Raw genomic sequence first — 21,623 nt, 5'->3', positions numbered from 1 at the left:
GACCCTCATTCAGTACAGCCCCTCCCAGTCCCTCATTCAGTACAGCCCCTCCCACAGTGTGACCCCTCCCACAGTGAGACCCTCATTCAGTACAGCCCCTCCCACTGTGACCCCTCCCACAGTGAGACCCTCATTCAGTACAGCCCCTCCCACAGTGAGACCCTCATTCAGTACAGCCCCTCCCACAGTGAGACCCTCATTCAGTACAGTCCCTCCCACAGTGTGACCCCTCCCACTGTGAGACCCTCATTCAGTACAGCCCCTCCCACAGTGAGATCCTCATTCAGTACAGCCCCTCCCACAGTGACCCCTCCCACAGTGAGACCCTCATTCAGTACAGCCCCTCCCACAGTGACCCCTCCCAAAGTGAGACCCTCATTCAGTACAGCCCCTCCCACAATGACCCCTCCCAAAGTGACCCTCATTCAGTACAGCCCCTCCCACAGTGACCCCTCCCACGGTGAGACCCTCATTCAGTACAGCCCCTCCCACTGACCCCTCCCACAGTGAGACCCTCATTCAGTACAGCCCCTCCCACAGTGACCCCTCCCACAGTGAGACCCTCATTCAGTACAGCCCCTCCCACAGTGAGACCCTCATTCAGTACAGCCCCTCCCACAGTGAGACCCTCATTCAGTACAGCCCCTCCCACAGTGACCCCTCCCACAGTGAGACCCTCATTCAGTACAGCCCCTCCCACAGTGAGACCCTCATTCAGTACAGCCCCTCCCACAGTGAGACCCTCATTCAGTACAGCCCCTCCCACAGTGACCCCTCCCACAGTGAGACCCTCATTCAGTACAGCCCCTCCCACAGTGAGACCCTCATTCAGTACAGCCCCTCCCACAGTGACCCCTCCCACAGTGAGACCCTCATTCAGTACAGCCCCTCCCACAGTGACCCCTCCCACAGTGAGACCCTCATTCAGTACAGCCCCTCCCACAGTGAGACCCTCATTCAGTACAGCCCCTCCCACTGTGACCCCACAACACACCAGACTGGAACTTGACAACTCAGCCAATACAGAGTGATTATAAATGCCTTAGTTTTAATTCCATATCTGAGGTATTTACAGCAAAATTGGCAAAGCTCATTCTTATTCTTAAATTAGTGAGGATATAATGTACAAAGCTTGTTGTGAGATATAGGCTCAGGGAAAATGTGGGAATTATTCCCTGCTGACCCCCCAACAATTGGGAATATCAGAGGAGCCCAGCTCCTTGGACCCCGCCCTTGCCCCCAGAATTGGGACTCTCTCTGCCCACTAAGGATGAGGGGAGAGACAAAGAGTCTCCCCTCTGCTTCAGGCTCACTGGTCTGGTTATTATCTAAACAGGAAGGTTCATCCGCCCACCGCCTGAACCCGATAGACCATCTCTTTAACCCTGGACCCTTCCTCCAGACCTCAGGCTTCAAGCAAGTGCAAGCTCCCTCTCCCTCCCCCTCCCCCTCTGCAGCCCAAGGCAGCCTGGAGAAAATATAAACAATGTCACCATGTTAGGAGCTAACACGGACAGAGAATATTTGACAAAGGAGAAAAGCGGGTGTTTGTCAGAACGAGTCCAGAGTTTACACTGACTACAAAGTCCTCAGAGTGACAGAGGCGAGGAGGGGGTGGGGGAGGGAGAGTATTCTGGCCTTGGCTTGCACCAGTCTGGAGGTGTTTAACACTGAGAGCCAAGTAACAAACCGATACAGGAACTTCCCGCAGCCAGGAATGCCGTGGTATCCAGCAGCTGACACCTGGCGTGGTTGGCCTGGGGCCTATTCTGTGTGGAGGGAGCCTGTGGCACTTGTTTCAGAGCAGGCAGTGGAGGGCCACACGTGCGGGGACGGTCCTGTAACAGTGGTGAGGTACAGGGTTGTCACCAGTCCTCACCGAAAGCACCAGGGAACGTCGGGCAGACTGAGGAGAGAGCAGTGAGCTCCAAGAGGCACCAGGAGTACTTTACCAGTCCTCGGTGAAAGCGTGCATCACACGGGAAATACCTGAACACAGTGAGCAAAGCGCGATTCCATCCATTCTGTCCTTAAAACATTCAGTATTAGAGATTTAATTTGCATAAACTATAGAAACTGTGAATCTTTGCTTCATATTGTTAGAAAAGTTGGCATCAGTAACAGCAGCGTTGTTGAGCAGGTGTGAAGGTCCTGTTACTCCTTCACATGGGTTACTGTGAGCGAGGGTCAGAGAATCTGCCAGCATCGCCGTTGACAGCACCAGTTCGGGTGGGCTAGGCGAGCAGGCCGAGGCGGGTCACTTTGGCCGACAGGAAGGAATGAATGATAAAGACGATGGTCTTGGGGCAAGTTTCCAAGTTCAGCTGCTGCAAGAGAAATTCAAATTTCCCAGTCAATGTCCTATCAAAGCTCAGACTGTACAGTCTCCATATACAACCCCGAGGCTCGTTACCCTGTGGCGTTCACAGCAAAATCAATAGAATCAATGAAAATTTACGCACAAAGGCTAACAAACAATTGTAGAAAAGACAACAAACTGTACAAACACAATAAATAATATACAAATATCGAGAACTTGAATTGAAGGAGGATTTCTGATTACTGCAGTGTTCCTAACTGGGTCTGTCCATTCTGGCCGAGGACATATTTTACCCCAACTCCAGACCCCCAAAGTGCCCCAACATTAGCGGCCCACTGAACAACATCTCCCCCCAGCACGGTGACCCTGCCCCGCACCACAGTAAGACTACCCCCATCACACACCTCCTCCTGCCCCCCAGCTGGGGTACTCACAATCTCACCCTCGGGACCCCCGAAGTCCAGAAAAAGCAGGTGGAGACCGTCATCGGAGGACATGCGGAGCTTCTGGAAGGGTTGGCTGAAGAGAGGCTGGACCCGGCCCTGGTCGGGGGTATCCGGGTAGATGCTGAACCCCTTCTCCAGGTGAACCCCCAAGTGGCAGCTCCTCCCATTCCAGGTACAGGCTAAAACACAGACACTCAATCAAACACAGGCTCCGCCTCTGAAACCCGTCCTGCGGGGGGAGCTTAAGTGGGCAGGATGGAGGGGGTAGGGGTGGAGGGTACGCGGGAGGAGGCCAGAGGAGAGGGGAGGGAGTGGGGAATGTTGGCACCAGGTTTGGAGGAGGGGGGGGAAAAGGGAATGTTGTTACCTTAGACCGGAGAATGGGGAGAGGAGATGGAGGGGTGGGAATGTTGTTACCTTAGACCGGAGAATGGGGAGAGGAGATGGAGGGGTGGGAATGTTGTTACCTTAGACCGGAGAATGGGGAGAGGAGATGGAGGGGTGGGAATGTTGTTACCTTAGACCGGAGAATGGGGAGAGGAGATGGAGGGGTGGGAATGTTGTTACCTTAGACCGGAGAATGGGGAGAGGAGATGGAGGGGTGGGAATGTTGTTACCTTAGACCGGAGAATGGGGAGAGGAGATGGAGGGGTGGGAATGTTGTTACCTTAGACCGGAGAATGGGGAGAGGAGATGGAGGGGTGGGAATGTTGTTACCTTAGACCGGAGAACGGGGAGAGGAGATGGAGGGGTGGGAATGTTGGGACAAAGATCAGAAGTTCGGGGGGGGGGGGGTGATCGAAGTTTGGAGAATGGAGGGGTTTGAGGATTGCTGACATAAAGATCGGAAGGTGGGGTGGGTGGGGGGAAGAGAGAGATACACAGTTCTCACCAGTGAGCACCTCCTGCACCATCTCGGCCGCACTGTGACACCCGTCCACCAGCAGTCGGGTCCACAGCCCCAGTTCGGTGGGAGTCGCTGTGGAGAAGAGGCGTGTCTCTACTCCACGCCTTGTGCCGGCCCTCAGGACGAAGGACAGGTCAGTGTCTGCCACTGGTGGCCCCCTGGCAGGGCCTGAGTGTACCAGCCTAGAACACAGCATATGGTGACATTAACCCTTCGAATGCACAGGCCCAGGGCTGAACCTTGAGCCCCTAGTGCTGTCAGAGCCCAGGGCTCAACTTTGGTGACAACACCCAACCCCTCCCCATCACCCAGACCCAGGGGTGTGTCTAACCCCCATTACCAGACCCAGGGGTGTGTCTAACCCCCATCACCCAGGGGTGTGTCTAACCCCCATTACCAGACCCAGGGGTGTGTCTAACCCCCATCACCCAGACCCAGGGGTGTGTCTAACCCCCATTACCAGACCAGGGGTGTGTCTAACCCCCATCACCCAGACCCAGGGGTGTGTCTAACCCCCATTACCCAGGGGTGTGTCTAACCCCCATTACCCAGACCCAGGGGTGTGTCTAACCCCCATTACCAGACCCAGGGGTGTGTCTAACCCCCATCACCCAGACCCAGGGGTGTGTCTAACCCCCATTACCAGACCTAGGGGTGTGTCTAACCACGATCACCCAGGGGTGTGTCTAACCCCCATTACCAGACCCAGGGGTGTGTCTAACCCCCATTACCCAGACCCAGGGGTGTGTCTAACCCCCATTACCCAGACCCAGGGGTGTGTCTAACCCCCATTACCAGACCCAGGGGTGTGTCTAACCCCCATCACCCAGGGGTGTGTCTAACCCCCATCACCCAGACCCAGGGGTGTGTCTAACCCCCATTACCAGACCCAGGGGTGTGTCTAACCCCCATTACCCAGACCCAGGGGTGTGTCTAACCCCCATTACCAGACCCAGGGGTGTGTCTAACCCCCATTACCCAGACCCAGGGGTGTGTCTAACCCCCATTACCCAGACCCAGGGGTGTGTCTAACCCCCATCACCCAGACCCAGGGGTGTGTCTAACCCCCATTACCAGACCCAGGGGTGTGTCTAACCCCCATTACCCAGACCCAGGGGTGTGTCTAACCCCCATTACCCAGACCCAGGGGTGTGTCTAACCCCCATTACCCAGACCCAGGGGTGTGTCTAACCCCCATTACCCAGACCCAGGGGTGTGTCTAACCCCCATTACCAGACCCAGGGGTGTGTCTAACCCCCATCACCCAGACCCAGGGGTGTGTCTAACCCCCATCACCCAGACCCAGGGGTGTGTCTAACCCCCATTACCAGACCCAGGGGTGTGTCTAACCCCCATTACCCAGACCCAGGGGTGTGTCTAACCCCCATTACCAGACCCAGGGGTGTGTCTAACCCCCATTACCAGACCCAGGGGTGTGTCTAACCCCCATTACCCAGACCCAGGGGTGTGTCTAACCCCCATTACCAGACCCAGGGGTGTGTCTAACCCCCATTACCCAGACCCAGGGGTGTGTCTAACCCCCATCACCCAGACCCAGGGGTGTGTCTAACCCCCATTACCCAGGGGTGTGTCTAACCCCCATTACCCAGACCCAGGGGTGTGTCTAACCCCCATTACCAGACCCAGGGGTGTGTCTAACCCCCATTACCAGACCCAGGGGTGTGTCTAACCCCCATTACCCAGACCCAGGGGTGTGTCTAACCCCCATTACCAGACCCAGGGGTGTGTCTAACCCCCATTACCAGACCTAGGGGTGTGTCTAACCCCCATTACCAGACCCAGGGGTGTGTCTAACCCCCATTACCAGACCCAGGGGTGTGTCTAACCCCCATTACCCAGGGGTGTGTCTAACCCCCATTACCCAGACCCAGGGGTGTGTCTAACCCCCATTACCAGACCCAGGGGTGTGTCTAACCCCCATTACCCAGACCCAGGGGTGTGTCTAACCCCCATTACCCAGACCCAGGGGTGTGTCTAACCCCCATCACCCAGACCCAGGGGTGTGTCTAACCCCCATTACCAGACCCAGGGGTGTGTCTAACCCCCATTACCAGACCTAGGGGTGTGTCTAACCCCCATTACCCAGACCCAGGGGTGTGTCTAACCCCCATTACCAGACCCAGGGGTGTGTCTAACCCCCATTACCCAGGGGTGTGTCTAACCCCCATTACCAGACCCAGGGGTGTGTCTAACCCCCATTACCAGACCCAGGGGTGTGTCTAACCCCCATTACCCAGACCCAGGGGTGTGTCTAACCCCCATCACCCAGGGGTGTGTCTAACCCCCATTACCAGACCCAGGGGTGTGTCTAACCCCCATCACCCAGAGCCTTTGGACATCCAAGCCACAAAATCGGCCTCTCCATACGACCCCACCCACACACTACCTCTCTGTAGGTTACAGAAAAGCTCGAGCTTTTCTCTTTGGGGTGGAGGAGGATGGGGTAGGGGTACAACATGATAAGAGGCAGTGACCGCGAGAGACTTTTCCTCGGGGCGGAAATAGCAAAGACAGGAGGGGGAGTAATTTTAAGGTGATTAGAGGAAACGTCAGGGGGTAAGCTTCTTTACAACAGAGACTTGTGGGTACATGGAACGCGTTGCCAGGGACAGTGGTAGAGCAGAATCAGTAGGACGAGAGATTCTGCAGATGCTGGAAATCCACAGCAACACGCACAAATTACTGGAGGAACTCAGGTCAGGCAGCACCTACGGAGAGGAATAAACAGGCCGAGACCCTTCATCTTGACTGCAAAATAGATGAGCAGTCAGATCAAAAGATGGGGGTGGGGAGGAAGTCGTACCAAGTGAAACTGGTAGAAGTAAAGAGCTGGGAAGTCGATTAGTGAAAAAGTTAAGGGCTGGAGAAGGGCGAATCTGATAGGAGAGGGCAGAAGGCCATGGGAGAAAGGGAAGGGGGAGGAGCGCCAGGGAGATGATGAGCAGGCAATGAGATAAGGTGAGAGAGGGAAAGGGGGAAGGGGAATGGTGAGGGGGAGGGGGTGACAATTACCAGAAGTTTGAGAAATCCGTCAGGTTGGAGGCTTCCCAGACGGAATATACGGTGTTGTTCCTCCAACCCAAGAGTGGCCTCATCACGACAGTAGATGTCGGAATGACAATGGGAAGTAGGATTGAAAAGAGCAGCCACCGGGAGATTGGGCTTATTCTGGCGGACGGAGCGTAGGTGAAGCGGTCTCCCAATCTACACCGGATGACCCAGCAGACTCACAGGTGATGTCGCCTCACCTGGAAGGACCGTTTGAAGCCCTGAGTGGCAGCGAGGGAGAGGGTGTAGGGGCAGGTGTAGAACTTGTTCCACTTGCAGATACATTAGGGACATTTAAGACACTCTTAGATAGGCACATGGATGATAGAAAAAATGGAGGGTTATGTAGGAGGGAAGGGTTAGATTGATCTTAGAGTAAGTTAAAGGGTCGGCAGAACGTCATGGACTGAAGAAAATAAGGTGCTGTGGTGTTCTGTGTCCCATCAAACGTCTGCACCACGGTTAGTCCTAACTTCCAATGACCCATACCCCTGCTCCCATCCTTCCATTGATCCATTGGGTCTGGAAATACCTGGGACCCTCCTGAGCTCTTGGAAAACCCTCTCTGCCGCTCCAGCCTACACTACCCTAACCAAACACCTTCTCCCGAGGCCCGCTCAAGCTCTGGTTACCCCTCCCTTGGAGCACGTCGGGAACCTCTACGACACCGGTTTCAGTAAATGCAGCTTGCTGGCCACCTGGTTCCCAAGCATTCCAGCAAGGCCCTCTCCCTGCCCCTGGATTTAACCCCTCCTCCACAACCACCCACAGAACACGGAACAGCAAGCATATCTATCCAAACCTCCTCAGTCTCTCCCCGTCACTGAACCCTCTGTTCCACACAACGGCCTGCAGAGCCTCAGAATCAGAGTCAGGCTTACTACCAGTGGCAGACCATGAACTTTGCTGTTTTGGGGCAGTAGTACGTTACAACACATAATAATTAAAAACCATAAATTAGAGTAAGTAGTACATATAAAATTAACATTAAGTAAGCAGTGCAAAAAGACAGCAAGAAAGCGAGATAGAATTCATTGATTCATTGTCTGTTCAGAAATCGGATGGCAGAGAGGAAGAGGCTGCTCCTGAATCATTGAGTGTGTGTCCTCAGGTTCCTGTACGCCCCCCCGATGGTAGCAATGAGAAGACGGCATGCCATGGGTGATGTCCCCTCTCCAACATAACCACATCCTTGCTGTAGTGTGGGGGCAGAGCTGCACACACTTCTCCCAGCAAAGTCACCTCCGGGGAGGAGGTAACAGTGACCTCTTTCACCCGCAACACTGCCCGTGGCCGGTGTGGTCTCACCTGGTGGCAATGAGGGGGTGTCGGGAACAGGGGTTGTCCAGCTGTTCTCTGGTCTGGGGCAAACAGCTGTACAGCAGCAGCTCCTTCTCAGTGAGGAGAGCGAGGACCGGCTTCTCCAGCTCACTGGATACCTGGGGGAGAAGTACAGCCAGCGTCAGCAGTGTGGAAAGGGCAGGCGGTCAGCCCCAGACAGGTGGGGAGAGTTATTACAGACCATCGTCACGTGTTGTCTATTACCAACGTGGAGCAGGTCCTTCCAGCCGCACACCACGGGGCAATTTACAATGACCAACTCACCTACTGTGACTGTGGGAGCACCTGGAGAAAACCCATGTGCAAACAGACAAACTTCATACAGACACCACTGGACCCTAATGTGAGTTATCTACAGGCCCCCAAACAGCAGTCTAGATGTAGGGTCTAAGTTGAATGAAGAGTTAAAATTGGCATGTCGCAAAGGTAATGATACAGTTGTCATGGGGGATTTCAACGTGTAGGTAGACTGGGAGAATCAGAATGGTACTGGACCCCAAGAAAGGGAGTTTGTGGAGTGCCTCCGAGATGGATTCTTAGAACAGCTTGTACTGGAGCCTACCAGGGAGAAGGCAATTTTAGATTTAGTGTTGTGCAATGAACCGGATTTGATCAGGGACCTCGAGATAAAGGAACCATTAGGAGATAGTGACCATAATATGATATGTTTTAACCTACAATTTGAGAAGGAGAAGGGAAATCGCAAGTGTCAGTATTACAATTGAACAAAGGGAACTATGGAGCTATGAGGGAGGAGCCGGCCAAAGTTCAATGGAACAATACCCTAGCAGGGAAGACAGTGGAACAACAATGGCAGGTATTTCTGGGAATAATGCAGAAGGTGCAGAATCGGTTCATTCCAAAGAGGAAGAAAGATCCTAAGGGGAGTAAGGGGTGGCCGTGGCTGACGAGGGAAGTAAAGGGCAGTATAAAAATAAAAGAGAAGTATAACATAGCAAAGATGAAGTGAGAAACCGGAGGACTGGGAAGCTTTTAAAGAGCAACAGAAGATAACAAAAAAGGCAATACGCCAAGAAAAAAATTAGGTACGAAGGTAAACTAGCCAAGAATATAAAGGAGGATAGTAAAAGCATCTTTAGGTATGTGAAAAGCAAAAAAATAGTTAAGACCAAAATTGAGACATTGAAGACAGAAACAGGTGAATTTATTATGGGGAACAAGGAAATGGCAGATGAGTTGAACAGGTACTTTGGATCTGTCTTCACAAGGGAAGACACAAACAATCTCCCAGATGTAATAGTGGCCAAAGGAACTAGGGTAAAGGATGAACTAAAGGAAATTTATATTAGGCAAGAAACGATGTTGGATAGACTGTTGAGTCTGAAGGCTGTTAAGTCCCCAGGACCTGATGGTCTGCATCCCAGGGTACGTAAAGTGGTGGCTCTAGAAATCGTTGACATGTTGGTAATCATTTTCCCATGTTCTATAGATTCAGGAACAGTTTTTGCTGATTGGAGGGTGGCTAATGTTGTCCCACTTTTCAAGAAAGGAGGGAGAGGGAAAAAAGGGAATTATAGACTGGTTAGCCTGACGTTAGTGGTGGGAAAGATGCTGGAGTCAATTATAAAAGAGGAAATTACGACACATTTGGATAGCAGAAGAAGGATCAGTCCGAACCAGCATGGATTTACGAAGGGAAAATCATGCTTAACTATTCTTCTGGAGTTTTTTGAGGATGTAACTATGAAAATGGACAAGGGAGAGCCAGTGGATGTAGTGTACCTGGACTTTCAGAAAGCTTTTGATAAAGTCCCACATAGGAGATTAGTGGGCAAAATTAGGGCACATGGTATGGGGGCAGAGTACTGACATGGATAGAAAATTGGCTGGCTGACTGGAAACAAAGAGTAGTGATTAACGGGTCTCTTTCGGAATGGCAGGCTGTGACCAGTGAGGTACCGCAAGGTTCGGTGCTGGGACCGCAGATGTTTACATTAATGATTCAGATGAAGGGATTAAAAATAACATTAGCAAATTTGCCGATGACACAAAGCTGGGTAGCAGTGTGAAATGTCAGGAGGATGTTATGAGAATGCAGGCTGACTTGGACAGGTTAGGTGAGTGGGCAAATGTATGGCAGATGCAGTTTAATGTGGATAAATGTGAGGTTATCCACTTTGGTGGCAAGAACAGGAAGGCAGATTACTATCTAAATGGAGTCAAGTTAGGGAAAGGGGAAGTACAATGACATCTGGGTGTTCTTGTACATCAGTCAATGAAAGCAAGCATGCAGGTACAGCAGGCAGTGAAGAAAGCTAATGGCATGCTGGCTTTTATAACAAGAGGAATTGAGTAAAGGAGTAAAGAGGTCCTTCTGCAGCTGTACAGGGCCCTGGTGAGACCACACCTGGAGTATTGTGCGCAGTTTTGGTCTCTAAATTTGAGGAAGGATATTCTTGCTATTGAGGGAGTGCAGCGTAGGTTCACAAGGTTAATTCCCGGAATGGCGGGACTGTCATATGTTGAAAGATTGGAGCGACTGGGCTTGTACACACTGGAATTTAGAAGGATGAGAGGGGATCTGATTGAAACATTTAAGATTATTAAGGGATTGGACATGCTGGAGGCAGGAAGCATGTTCCCGCTGATGGGTGAGTCCAGAACTAGAGGCCACAGTTTAAGAATAAGGGGTAGGCCATTTAGATTGGAGTTGAGGAAAAACTTTTTCACCCAGAGAGTGGTGGATGTGTGGAATGCTCTGCCCCAGAAGGCAGTGGGGTCCAAGTCAAGTGAGAGTTAGATAGAGCTCTTATAGATAGTGGGGTCAAGGGATATGGGGAGAAGGCAGGAACGGGGTACTGATTGTGTATGATCAGCCATGATCACAGTGAATGGTGGTGCTGGCTAGAAGGGCCGAATGGCCTACTCCTGCACCTACTGTCTATTGGAATGGAACCCCCCCCCCAAGCTCCAGAGAGGCACACTGATGTTTTCCAGCAGGACAGTTTAATAATACAATTATAATTACAATAAATACATTTTTAAAAATTACATTCAATTAGTGCAAAAACAGCCATCTGTATATAGTAAGGTAGCGTCTATGGGTTCATTGTCTATTCAGAAATCTAATGACAGTGGGGAAGAAGCTGTTGCTGAAATTTTACTGAGTGTGTCTTCAGGCTCCTGTACCTCCTCCCGATGGTAGCAATGGGGTGGGGGGTTGGGGGACATTGCAAACCGACCACTGGGGGAGTGGGAGAGGGGAGAGTGGTTGGCTCTCCAGCTGGCCGTGTACGCAGTGGAACTGGGGGTGGTGAGAGTTGACAGACAGCCCTGGGAGATGAGGAGTGTTATTGGCCCAAAGTGGAGACTCTTCTCCCACCTCCCCTACCTGGTTGGCGGCGGAAACCACCACGGTGGAGATTCAATTCCTCTCCTTCTGGGAGGGTTGGGTGGTGGGATGATGTCTGAGGGTAATTTTCAGGAAGCAGTGGCCAAATTTGACTTCATTGCAAGCTGTATAAATGATCAGAGCAGTTCCTGCATGAAGGAAGTTGGTGATAGTGGAGGGGCATTGCCGGCTGTGACCAGACCAGATCCAATCTTGGGAGGGGACAACCACGGACAGTACGGGATGGGGTGGGACAGGGACATGACTGAGGGGGATTGACCGGAGTGAGGCTGGTCTCGGGAGATGGTGAACGTGGCTCAGCAGGGTGACGAGGGGTGTGGGGCTGGATCAGAGACCGAACTGGGCGCTACCTGCTCCGTCAGCCAGCCCACGTGGCGCAGCTCGGCATTTCCCGCAATCCCAGCCGGGCCCACCAGCGCACGCAGCTCCGACTTCACCCGGGGCAGCAGCGCGGCGGCAGCAGAGAGGAGGGCGTTGAACCAGGACTGGGCCGCTGCGCCATCCTTCAACCGAAGACTCAGTGAGGAGCTGCCGTCGGCCGGTGCCAGGTCAATGTACCTGACCGGGGAGACAGGGGTATGGGTGGGGATGGAGGTAGGGAGTGAAATGATCAGAAATGAGAGGATTATCCACACAGAATTTCAAAATGATAAGCTATGATTTTAATTCTAAAAAACAAACTAAAAGAGAAACACACCACAGGAGCTAGAAAAGTGAAACAGCAGGAATCCCCGCACATCGAGCAGATCATGCAGCGTCTGCGGCAAAAGACGGGGCTGACACATTTCGAGTGGAAGGCTCTTGGGCCGGCTTGAAACATTCACTCTCTGCACCTCCACGGATGCTGACTGACCTGCTGAGTGATTCCAGCAATTTCTGTCTCATAACTTAATCAGCAGGGCTTGGAGGTGCTGCAGGGATCTGAGGAGTTAGAGGTGGGGTGGGAGCAGGGAGGGTAGGAGCTAGAGGTGGGGTGGGAGTAGGGAGGGTCAGGAGTTAGATCTGGGGTGGGAGTAGGGAGGGTCAGGAGTTAGATCTGGGGTGGGAGTAGGGAGGATAGGAGTTAGAGGTGGGGTGGGAGTAGGGAGGGTCAGGAGTTAGATCTGGGATGGGAGTAGGGAGGGTCAGGAGAGATCTGGGGTGGGAGTAGGGAGGGTCAGGAGTTAGATCTGGGGTGGGAGTAGGGAGGGTCAGGAGTTAGATCTGGGGTGGGAGTAGGGAGGGTCTCAGGAGCTAGAAGTGGGGTGGGAGTAGGGAGGGTCTCAGGAGCTAGAGGTGGGGTGGGAGTAGGGAGGGTCTCAGGAGCTAGAAGTGGGGTGGGAGTAGGGAGGGTCTCAGGAGTTAGAGGTGGGGTGGGAGTAGGGAGGGTCTAAGGAGTTAGAGGTGGGGTGGGAGTAGGGAGGGTCAGGAGTTAGATCTGGGGTGGGAGTAGGGAGGGTCAGGAGTTAGATCTGGGGTGGGAGTAGGGATGGTCAGGAGTTAGAGGTGGGGTTGGGAGTAGGGATGGTCAGGAGTTAGAGGTGGGGTGGGAGTAGGGAGGATAGGAGTTAGAGGTGGGGTGCGAGTAGGGAGGATAGGAGTTAGAGGTGGGGTGGGAGTAGGGAGGGTCTCAGGGGTTAGAGGTGGGGTGGGAGTAGGGAGGGTCAGTAGTTAGAGGTGGGGTGGGAGTAGGGAGGAGTTAGAGGTGGGGTGGGAGTAGGGAGGGTCTCAGGAGTTAGAGGTGGGGTGGTAGGGAGGATAGGAGTTAGAGGTGAGGTGGGAGTAGGGAGGGTCTCAGGAGTTAGAGGTGGGGTGGGAGTAGGGAGGATAGGGTTTAGAGGTGGGGTGGGAGTAGGGAGGATAGGGGTTAGAGGTGGGGTGGGAGTAGGGAGGATAGGAGTTAGAGGGGGATGGGAGTAGGGAGGGTCTCAGGAGTTAGAGGTGGGGTAGGAGTAGGGAGGATAGGGGTTAGAGGTGGGGTGGGAGTAGGGAGGATAGGAGTTAGAGGGGGATGGGAGTAGGGAGGGTCTCAGGAGTTAGAGGTGGGGTGGGAGTAGGGAGGATAGGGGTTAGAGGGGGATAGTAGGGAGGGTCTCAGGAGTTAGTGGTGGGGTGGGAGTAGGGAGTATAGGGGTTAGAGGGGGATGGGAGTAGGGAGGGTCTCAGGAGTTAGAGGTGGGGTAGGAGTAGGGAGGATAGGGGTTAGAGGTGGGGTGGGAGTAGGGAGGATAGGGGTTAGAGGTGGGGTGGGAGTAGGGAGGGTCTCAGGAGTTAGAGGTGGGGTGGGAGTAGGGAGGATAGGGGTTAGAGGTGGGGTGGGAGTAGGGAGGATAGGGGTTAGAGGTGGGGTGGGAGTAGGGAGGATAGGGGTTAGAGGTGGGGTGGGAGTAGGGAGGATAGGGGTTAGAGGTGGGGTGGGAGTAGGGAGGATAGGGGTTAGAGGTGGGGTGGGAGTAGGGAGGGTCTCAGGAGTTAGAGGTGGGGTGGGAGTAGGGAAGACATGAGTTGGAGGTGGGGTGGGAGTGGGGAGGATAGGGGTTAGAGGTGGGGTGGGAGTAGGGAGGAGTTAGAGGTGGGGTGGGAGTAGGGAGGGTCTCAGGAGTTCGCGGTGGGGTGGGAGTAGGGAGGGTCTCAGGAGTTAGAGGGGGATGGGAGTAGGGAGGGTCTCAGGAGTTAGAGGTGGGGTGGGAGTAGGGAGGATAGGGGTTAGAGGTGGGGTGGGAGTAGGGAGGATAGGGGTTAGAGGTGGGGTGGGAGTAGGGAGGATAGGGGTTAGAGGTGGGGTGGGAGTAGGGAGGGTCTCAGGAGTTGGAGGTGGGGTGGGAGTGGGGAAGACATGAGTTGGAGGTGGGGTGGGAGTGGGGAGGATAGGGGTTAGAGGTGGGGTGGGAGTAGGGAGGAGTTAGAGGTGGGGTGGGAGAAGGGAGGGTCTCAGGAGTTGGAGGTGGGGTGGGAGTAGGGAGGACATGAGTTAGAGGTGGGGTGGGAGTAGGGAGGGTCTCAGGAGTTGGAGGTGGGGTGGGAGTGGGGAGGAGTTATTTGCCACCTGTGGACTGGAGGCTGCATTGTTTGCCGACTGCGACTGCGAGTCGGGTGGTCGTTAATTTGGAGGGAGGGGGCATTTCTACCCACTGTGAATTGAATATATTCTCCCCCGCTGGAGTCACTGGCTGTTTTCGAGACTGGGCTGATGGGCCAAGTGATTTAGTCCTGCCAGGGTGCTGTGCAGCTGGCTCTGTGTATCACCTTGCCCCACAGTCCACACAGGAGAATGTACAGAAACTCAGGGTAACACAGAAACCGCTGGGGATCACAGCCCGTCAGTCACCATCTGTGACGGGGAGCGAGCAGTCAACGTCTCGTGTTTTTCTGGACATGGTCTTGCATTTAGTTTTTGTTCCATCTTTTACGTGCATCCTCCCAGCTATGGTTGTTATTAATAAATTGTACCTTATCTTTTCCACCTTGCACAGCACATCAGATGATATATTATTAACTGACAGAAAAGTCCAGCCCTGCTGTTTCGGTGACAATCCACTATAGTCGAGCAGATTTAATTTTTATTTGTACTTATTGCCCGTCGCTGGCTTTACCATCTAACCAGTAATATGTTTTGTATTTTAGTAGATAAAGACAGCAGGACACTGTCAATTGTCCATTTCCTTCCACAGATACTGCCTGAACTGAGTTCCTCCAGCACTTTGTATGTGTTGCTCAAGATTTCCAAGAGAAAAGGGCTTATCTCACTCAATCTATCCTCAAAAGACATGCTCTCTAATCCAGGCAGCATCCTGGTCAATCTCCTCTGCACCCTCTCTAATCCAGGCAGCATCCTGGTCAATCTCCTCTGCACCCTCTCTAATCCAGGCAGCATCCTGGTCAATCTCCTCTGCACCCTCTCTAATCCAGGCAGCATCCTGGTCAATCTCCTATGCACCCTCTCTAATCCAGGCAGCATCCTGGTAAATCTCCTGTGCACCCTCTCTAATCCAGGCAGCATCCTGGTCAATCTCCTCTGCACCCTCTCTAATCCAGGCAGCATCCTGGTCAATCTCCTGTGCACCCTCTCTAATCCAGGCAGCATCCTGGTCAATCTCCTCTGCACCCTCTCTAATCCAGGCAGCATCCTGGTCAATCTCCTCTGCACCCTCTCTAATCCAGGCAGCATCCTGGTCAATCTCCTGTGCACCCTCTCTAATCCAGGCAGCATCCTGGTAAGTCTCCTCTGCACCCTCTCTAATCCAGGCAGCATCCTGGTCAATCTCCTGTGCACCCTCTCTAATCCAGGCAGCACCTGGTAAATCTCCTCTGCACCCTCTCTAATCCAGGCAGCATCCTGGTCAATCTCCTGTGCACCCTCTCTAATCCAGGCAGCATCCTGGTCAATCTCCTCTGCACCCTCTCTAATCCAGGCAGCATCCTGGTCAATCTCCTGTGCACCCTCTCTAATCCAGGCAGCATTCTGGTCAATCTCCTCTGCACCCTCTCTAATCCAGGCAGCATCCTGGTCAATCTCCTCGGCACCCTCTCTAATCCAGGCAGCATCCCTGTGAATCTCCTCTGCACCCTCTCTAATCCAGGCAGCATCCTGGTGAATCTCCTCTGCACCCTCTCTAATCCAGGCAGCATCCTGGTCAATCTCCTCTGCACCCTCTCTAATCCAGGCAGCATCCTGGTCAATCTCCTGTGCACCCTCTCTAATCCAGGCAGCATCCTGGTCAATCTCCTGTGCACCCTCTCTAATCCAGGCAGCACCCTGGTCAATCTCCTGTGCACCCTCTCTAATCCAGGCAGCATCCTGGTCAATCTCCTGTGCACCCTCTCTAATCCAGGCAGCATCCTGGTCAATCTCCTCTGTACCCTCTCTAATCCGGGCAGCATCCTGGTCAATCTCCTCTGCACCCTCTCTAATCCAGGCAGCATCCTGGTCAATCTCCTCTGTACCCTCTCTAATCCAGGCAGCATCCTGGTCAATCTCCTGTGCACCCTCTCTAATCCAGGCAGCATCCTGGTCAATCTCCTGTGCACACTCTCTAATCCAGGCAGCATCCTGGTGAATCTCCTCTGCACCCTCTCTAATCCAGGCAGCATCCTGGTCAATCTCCTGTGCACCCTCTCTAATCCAGGCAGCATCCTGGTCAATCTCCTCTGTACCCTCTCTAATCCAGGCAGCATCCCTGTGAATCTCCTGCACACCCTCTCTAAAGCTTCTTCTTCTCTTGGTCTCACTCCCCTTGCCAACCTTTTTATGGCGGTCCTGATGAAGGGTCACAGCACAAAATTTTCTGGAAGACTTGGAAAATTGCAAATGTCACCACCCTTCAAGAAGGGAGAGAGGCAGAAAAAAGGAAACTATAGGCCAGTTAGTCTGACCTCAGTGGTTGGGAAGATGTTGGAGTTGATTATTAAGGATATGATTTCAGTGCACAAGGCAGCACGAGAGTCAGTCTGGTTTTTTTAAGGGAAAATCTTGCCTGACAAATGTGTTGGAGTTCTTTGAAGAAATAACAAGCAGGAGAATTGCTTGATGTTGAAAAACTTGGATTTTCAGAAGGCCTTTGACAAGGTGCCACACCTGAGGCTGCTTGACAAGCTACATGCCCATAGTATTACAGGAAAGATTCTAGCATGGGTGAAGCAGTGGCTGATTGGCAGGAGGCAATGAGTGGTAACAAAGGGAGCCTTTTCTAGTTGGCTACAGGTGACTAGTGGTGTTCTTTTTATGTTATATGTCAATGATTTGGATGATGGAATTGATGGCTTTGTTGTAAAGTTGGTGGACAATACAAAGATATGTGGATGAGCAGGGGCTTTGAGGAAGTAGAGAGGCTGTAGAAGGACAAGACAGATTAGGAGAATGGACAAAGAAACTGCAGATGCAATACAGTGTCAGGACATGTATGATCATGTGCTTTAGTGGAAGAAATTAAGGGGTTGACAATTTTCTAAATGGAGAGAAAACACAAAAATCTGAGTTACAAAGGGATTTGGGAGAGCTTGTGCAGGATTCCCTAACGATTAATTTGAACATTGTGCTTATAGTGAGGACGGTATATGTGATGTTAGCATTCATTTCAAGAGGACTAGAATATAAAAGCAAGGATGTAATGGGGAGGCTTTATAAAGCACTAGTGCGGCCATGTTTCCTACAGTGGGGGTATCCAGAAGTCGAGGGCACAGCCTCAAAATTGATGGGCGACCTTTTAGAACAGAGGTGAGGAGGAATTTTTTAAGCTAGAGGGTAGCAAATATGTGGAATGCTCTGCCACAGACTGCAGTGGAGGCCGTCCAATTCTGCATATTTTTAAGGCTGAATTTGATTGTTTCCTGATAGGTCAGGGCATCAAAAGTTATGGCAAGAAGGTAGATGTATGGGGTTGAGTGGGATCCAGGATCAGCCATGATGGAATGGTGGAGCAGGTTCAATGGGCTGAATGGCCTAATTCTGCTCCTATGTCTTATGACGCCTCACTTGGGAGTATTGTGAGCCATTTTAGGCCCCTTATCTTAGAAGGGATGTGCTGAAGCTGCAGACGGTTCAAAGGAGATTCACAAAAATTATTCCAAGATTGAACAGCTTGTCATATGAAGAGTGTTCAATGGTTCTGGGACTGAGGCCAGTTCCAGTCAGACTGGGGTTAAGGGAGATGAGTTACAAGGTGCAGAGTTAGTCAAAGTGACTTTCCCCACTAGCACGGGTGGATGGGGAATGAAACCAGGGATCGGTGGTGTTTTTTTTACAATGGGTGGTGCCGAGCAGAGGATTGTATCGGAGGATTGTAGTGATGTGGCGAGAGAACAGGTGACCGGTCTGATCAGAGATGGGTCCTTTCGATGCACTGCTTGTGGGAGTCCACAAATCAGAAATCCAAAAGAATTGAGACTGCAGGAAATGCAAATCCCCAAATGACACGAATCCAGTGAGGGGAGTCCGAATCACTGAAGTATGTTATTGTGTGGCAACAGTACAGTGCGAGGTCGTTACAAAACAAACAGTGCAAAAGAGGGAGAGGGGGGTAAGGATGAGGATAGGGTTCAAGGGTCTAGGGTCCATTCAGAAATCTGTGGCAGACCGAAAGAATTTGTTTCTGTAATGCTGAGTGTGGCTCTGCGTGCTCCTGTACCTCCTCCCTCAAGGTAACTCCCAGCTAGTGTTCAGTGCACTACTGGAGAATCTCTTTTGATCTCTAGGACACCAACATTAGGTACTGATCCACAGAACCTTCCCTTCCTCCACCCCCAGCATTTCGCAACACCCCTCCCCCTGCCCTTTGCCCCCATCAGCTCCTCCTCCCTAATCCCACTCCTGCCCTAGTCCTCATTACCTTTCTCCAACATCCCCCATGCTCCACAACACCCACTCCTCCCTTGCCCGACCCTCATCACTCTGCCCTCTCCCTGCCCCCATCACTCCTCACCGCTGGGTACCTGCTCTCCAGATCTGGCCGCCGGGTTTTCTTTCGGATGTAACACATTCGCAGGGGGATGGTCTGCTCCTGCTCCGGGTCTCCAGGCTGCGATCCCGGGGGTGGTGGGGAGCCGGAACCATTCGTGGGACTGGAGGAGGAGTCCCAGCCCAGCACCGACCCTGGCGATGCGTTCTTGAAGTACGATGACACCTCTTTCAGGTACTTTACTGGCAGAAGAGGAGAAATGTGTCAGTAACTGTGACCCGGGGGTCACCAGCCACACTGTCTGCTGCTGGAACAGGGGCAGGTGAACAACTGGACAGAGGTGGCCATCAGGAACACCAGCATGGCCTGTCTGGCATGACAGCTGGGATCTGGGACACTGAGGAAATGTGTGCAAGGTCTGAGCCAAAGGAAGAGGGCCCTTTCAGTCTGAAAGCAGAAAGCCTCACCCTGGGAACAGAATACAAGGACAGGTTGAGTGAACTACTGAAAGACAATGAGAGCCTACTTGATGGAGGTGTATAAGAGGCACAGACCTTGACCAGGGCAGAAATGGCAAAGTTATCAAGGTACACATATATCACCACAAACAACCCTGAGACTCACTTTACCTTGGGCATGCTCAACAAATCTATAGAACAGTAACGGTACACGGTCAATGAAATAGCAAAAACATAGAAGGCAACAAACTGTGCAAATGCAAATATAAAGAAATAGCAATAAACAAGAGTCCTTGAAGTGAGATCATTGGGTGCAGGAACATCTCAACACAGCAGTGTAGTTATCCCCCTGATGGTTAAACTGCTTCTGAACCTGGTGGTGCGAGTCCTGAGGCTCCTGAACCTTCTACCTGATGGCAGCAGTGAGAAAAGGGCACGGCCTGGGTGGAGAGGATCTTTGAAGATGGATGCTGCTTTTCTACGGCAATGTTTCATGTAGATGCGCTCATGGTTGGGAGAGCTTTACCCTTGATGTACTGGGCCGAATCCACTACCTTTTATAGGATTTTCCACTCAAATGCATTAGTGTTCCCAGACTAGGCCAAGATTTGGCCAGTCAGTACATTATGTAAGTCTATCTGTACAAAAGTGGAGAACTATGTGGGAAGGAAGGGTTAGATTGATCCTAGAGCAGGTTAAAGGGTCAGCATAACATTGTGGGCTGAAGAGCCTGCACTGTGCTGTAATGCTCCATATTCGAGGCAGTAAGGCAGAGAGAGAAGCGACTGCATCCTTACAGAACAGTGAGAGCTGATGGAAGATCTTGGTGGATCGTATGTCCCCTACGGAGGAGATGGAGCGATCGAAATTAAAATGTCAGAAATAAACCAAATGTCTTTCAAGATTAAAGATCTCAAATTTATCTTTTCAGTCACATATACGTCAAAACAGAGTGAAATACATCTGCTTGCAACAATGACCAGTGCAGGCTGAGAATTCTGCTGAGGACAGTCCGCCAGTGCCACACATCAACCCCCCCCCCCATCTGTCCATCACCCACACACATCAATCCCCCCCCATCTGTCCATCACCCACACACATCAACCCCCACCCATCTGTCCATCACCCACACACATCAATCCCCCCCCATCTGTCCATCACCCACACACATCAATCCCCCCCCATCTGTCCATCACCCACACATCAACCCCCCCCCATCTGTCCATCACCCACACACATCAATCCCCACCCATCTGTCCATCACCCACACACATCAACCCCCACCCATCTGTCCATCACCCACACACATCAATCCCCCCCCATCTGTCCATCACCCACACACATCAACCCCCCCCCATCTGTCCATCACCCACACACATCAATCCCCACCCTCCCCCCCAGATCCATCTGTCCATCACCCACACACATCAACCCCCCCCCCATCTGTCCATCACCCACACACATCAATCCCCCCCCCCATCTGTCCATCACCCACACATCAACCCCCCCCCATCTGTCCATCACCCACACATCAACCCCCCCCCCATCTGTCCATCACCCACACACATCAATCCCCACCCTCCCCCCCAGATCCATCTGTCCATCACCCACACACATCAACCCCCCCCCATCTGTCCATCACCCACACACATCAATCCCCCCCCCATCTGTCCATCACCCACACATCAACCCCCCCCCATCTGTCCATCACCCACACATCAACCCCCCCCCCATCTGTCCATCACCAGTGCCACACATCAACCCCCCCCCATCTGTCCATCACCCACACACATCAACCCCCCCCCCATCTGTCCATCACCAGTGCCACACATCAACCCCCCCCCCATCTGTCCATCACCCACACACATCAACCCCCCCCATCTGTCCATCACCCACACACATCAATCCCCCCCCATCTGTCCATCACCCACACACATCAACCCCCCCCCATCTGTCCATCACCCACACACATCAATCCCCCCCCCCATCTGTCCATCACCCACACACATCAATCACCCCCCCCATCTGTCCATCACCCACACACATCAACCCCCCCCCATCTGTCCATCACCCACACACATCAACCCCCCCCATCTGTCCATCACCCACACACATCAACCCCCCCCCATCTGTCCATCACCCACACACATCAACCCCCACCCATCTGTCCATCACCCACACACATCAACCCCCCCCCATCTGTCCATCACCCACAAATATCAACCCCCCCCCCATCTGTCCATCACCCACACACATCAACCCCCCCCATCTGTCCATCACCCACACACATCAACCCCCACCCCCCCAATCCATCTGTCCATCACCCACACACATCA

General features: G+C 52.6%; 1 protein-coding gene across 2 annotated transcripts in view; it reads right to left on the bottom strand.

Moving 5' to 3' along the window:
- Positions 1-1,023: 1,023 nt before the first annotated feature.
- snta1 (syntrophin, alpha 1) overlaps positions 1,024-21,623 on the bottom strand; it is a 71,731-nt gene continuing 51,131 nt past the window's right edge. The window contains exons 2-7 of one of the 2 annotated variants that reach the window (XM_059981065.1): positions 18,864-19,071; positions 11,807-12,014; positions 8,051-8,181; positions 3,659-3,855; positions 2,755-2,945; positions 1,024-2,324 (exon numbers count right to left, since the gene is read on the bottom strand). In XM_059981065.1, coding sequence (XP_059837048.1) covers positions 2,235-2,324; positions 2,755-2,945; positions 3,659-3,855; positions 8,051-8,181; positions 11,807-12,014; positions 18,864-19,071 — 1,025 coding nt within the window. In that variant the 3' untranslated portion in view covers positions 1,024-2,234. Of the gene's footprint in view, positions 2,328-2,754; positions 2,946-3,658; positions 3,856-8,050; positions 8,182-11,806; positions 12,015-18,863; positions 19,072-21,623 lie in introns of both variants that reach the window. The other variant, XM_059981064.1, reaches the window with a different exon arrangement.

This window comes from Hypanus sabinus, chromosome 9 (assembly GCF_030144855.1).
Source record: "Hypanus sabinus isolate sHypSab1 chromosome 9, sHypSab1.hap1, whole genome shotgun sequence".
Classification (NCBI taxonomy): Eukaryota; Metazoa; Chordata; class Chondrichthyes; order Myliobatiformes; family Dasyatidae; genus Hypanus; species Hypanus sabinus.
This window is presented reverse-complemented; position numbering and strand designations above follow the sequence as displayed.